Source organism: Pyxicephalus adspersus, chromosome 11 (assembly GCF_032062135.1).
Source record: "Pyxicephalus adspersus chromosome 11, UCB_Pads_2.0, whole genome shotgun sequence".
NCBI classification, from domain to species: domain Eukaryota; kingdom Metazoa; phylum Chordata; class Amphibia; order Anura; family Pyxicephalidae; genus Pyxicephalus; species Pyxicephalus adspersus.
Window position 1 is genome coordinate 1,480,043 of NC_092868.1, and position 2,853 is coordinate 1,482,895.

The window sequence follows — 2,853 nt, forward strand, 5'->3', positions numbered from 1 at the left end:
CCGCCCCCCCCCCACCCCCACCCTGTCATCATTATTCTGCATCCTGTGACACCCAATCATCATTCACCCCCAGCCCCCTCTGTGTCCCCCTTCTGTTTATCCCCCCACCCCCCAGGAGAACCTCCCAGCTGCTCTGTGACCCCCCATGTCATTTCTCTCCCCAGGAGACAGCAGTATGTGGGGCGCCTCAAATTCGCTGTGCTGGAATCCGGTCAGGGAGCCAAAAAACTCATCGCAGCCACGGAGAAGAACGCCATTGTGGCCCTGAACTCCAGGAATGGGGACATTTGTGAGTATTTAGGGCTTGTTATGTGTTAGAACCCCTCCCGTGCTTTTATTACCCTCTGTTTACCAACTGGGGAACTCCCTCCCCCATCTTTTCATCTTGATGTAAAGTAAAAGCCCAAAATGTTTATGGCGTCACCGAACCAGGAACAGAGGGTAAAATGTCCAATGGGGACACCTAAAAGGAGATTTCGCTTTATTTTGGGGTCCTTTCCCCCCTTTTTGTGTCCCTATGACCCCAACAATAAACAGACAGCAAACCTGACCAAGATTTTAACCCTTTGTTCTATCCCCAACAAAATATTGGCTTTGAAAAAACATCAATGGCTCCATTTATGAATTATTCACCTGTCACCAGGTGGCAGAACGAGTCACTGATTTAATAGGAGACCTGTAGAGAGATACAACTGGCCACTAGGTGGCAGAACGAGTCATTGATTTATTAGGAGACCTGTAGAGAGATACAACTGGCCACTAGGTGGCAGAACGAGTCATCGTTTTAATAGGAGACCTGTAGAGAAATACAACCATAGAATTCACCACCAGCGAATTTCAGGGGAATAATTTATAAATACAGCAATAAAAGCTCCCTCCCTGCACTGACAATTCTTTGTTTGTGTTCCAGTGTGGCGTCACATCGATAAGGACACCGCTGAAGGCTCCGTTGATGCTCTGCTGATGTATGGACAAGGTCAGTGATCGCATTCACCTGAACTGCTATATACGATCTAAAGTGATTTCCTTTTTTATTTTCGTCCCATATGGACTTATATGGGAGAACCTGGAGCATCCTGCAAACTTGGAATTTATTTCCTAAAAATCATTTGTTATTAGTTGGCACAGGCTTTCATTCCTGGAACAGATCCATTCCAGCTTTGCTGGATCACCCAGGTTCTCCAATGGCAATCTATCTTCTCCAGTCTTGGGGAGCTTTATTAAATCAGACCCAATTTTAAGGCTCGATGTATTACTAACTCTGCACAGTGTAATGGTATAGCTAATGAAAATGTTGGAAATGGTCTTCTTAGACCATTTTAGAAAATTAAGATTTTTAAATGTTTATGCAAATATCAAGAAACATTTTATTTTTTGTAAATCAAGAAGGGACAGAGTTAACATTTATGTTGTATTGTAAGGTCAGCATCCTTTTACATACACGCACATTCACCGCAGGTGAACTTGTAATGTATTGGTGAGTCCATTCAATGTGTCTGTTTCCTCAGATGCCATCACCATATCAGGTGGCCGGGTGCTGCGCTCCTGGGAGACCAACGTTGGCGGGCTGAATTGGGAAGCCATTCTAGAACCTGGCAGGTAAGGAGCCTTAAAAACTCAAATCACTACGGACAGAGGCCGGGACATTTGATGGCTCCATCCGTGCAAAGGTGAAATCTAGGGCTGCCTCCCCTCCGGCTCCTTCTATGCAATCTCTCAATAATATATTTCCTTGTGCTTGTAGCAACCAATCCGCAGCCTCATTCTTGGTCATGTGACTTCACTTGATGCTTTGCCCTTTCTCTGCTTTTCATGAAAGTTTTTATTAGTTTTCAGGCTGCAGGATTTGCCGGCACTCAGGATGCAGCGCGGTACGTGGCAGTGCTGAAGAATTCTGCCCTCTCCCTCCACTATCTGTCCAACGGTCACCAAAAATGGTCTGAAGCCCTCCCAGACAGGTGAGAACTTGGCAAAGTGTCACTGACCCTAAAGAAGCAGCCGGCTCACGTAAGAGGTCTAAAGGACCTGGCTGCAAGAATGTAAATATAAAATTTAGAGAAGCCTAGAGAAACTTTAGAGAAGTGTTTGTATCTCCTCCATTGCCAAATGCAGCTACAGTGGGATCATGCCTGAGGAATTGAAACCAATGCTGTGCTTGGTGGTGGTACCCCCCCTTCCTTTGGTGTTCAATGGTTGGAGGCAGGGAGCTGTTTGGATATTCGGTCTCCTCTATGTGACTGTGCTCTGGCTTTAGTGTCCTAGAGCTGACCCTAGGTGGGCTCCTGCAATGTGGATCTGTCCGTACCCTACAGCTTACACTGACTGTATGTAACTGAAGTCTGTTTTGTTCTCCCACCAGTGGAACCGTCCAGTACCAGCTGCTTCATTCTTCCTACAAAGGTCTGATCCATGTGGTTGGTATTGTCCCTAATGATTACCTCCGAGTCCTGACATTCAGCGTAGACGACGGCTCCATCACAAAGCAGGTTGGTTGAGGATCATTGTCCCTGCAAGTAAAAGAGGCGCCTTGTCATTTCCTGACTTTTCTGATTTTCTTTGTTTGCAGGTCGACATTCTCACCCCTTGGCTTCACAGTCTCGAAGGAACCTGCGGGGTGGTGACAGATAGCGTCCTGGTCTGTGCTGACACTGCAGCTGCATCTCTCCACACACTCCCTCTAGTGACTGCTGAGGAGACTACACCTCACCGTTTGCAGGTCAGATTACCTCTTACAGTGCTCTACAGGGACCACAAAGTGACACAGTATTATTATTATAGATTTATATAGCTCTGACATATACCGCAGTGCTGTACAGAGAACACTGAGCCAGTCCCATCAGTCTCTGTACAGAG

General features: G+C 46.4%; 1 protein-coding gene across 1 annotated transcript in view; it reads left to right on the forward strand.

Annotated features, from left to right (window-relative positions):
* Positions 1 to 2,853, forward strand: part of EMC1 (ER membrane protein complex subunit 1) — a 14,331-nt gene that overhangs the window by 1,042 nt on the left and 10,436 nt on the right. The window contains exons 2-7 of the mRNA XM_072426111.1: positions 165 to 289; positions 911 to 976; positions 1,509 to 1,599; positions 1,830 to 1,958; positions 2,360 to 2,486; positions 2,567 to 2,755. Coding sequence (XP_072282212.1) covers positions 165 to 289; positions 911 to 976; positions 1,509 to 1,599; positions 1,830 to 1,958; positions 2,360 to 2,486; positions 2,567 to 2,755 — 727 coding nt within the window. The remainder of the gene's footprint in view (positions 1 to 164; positions 290 to 910; positions 977 to 1,508; positions 1,600 to 1,829; positions 1,959 to 2,359; positions 2,487 to 2,566; positions 2,756 to 2,853) is intronic.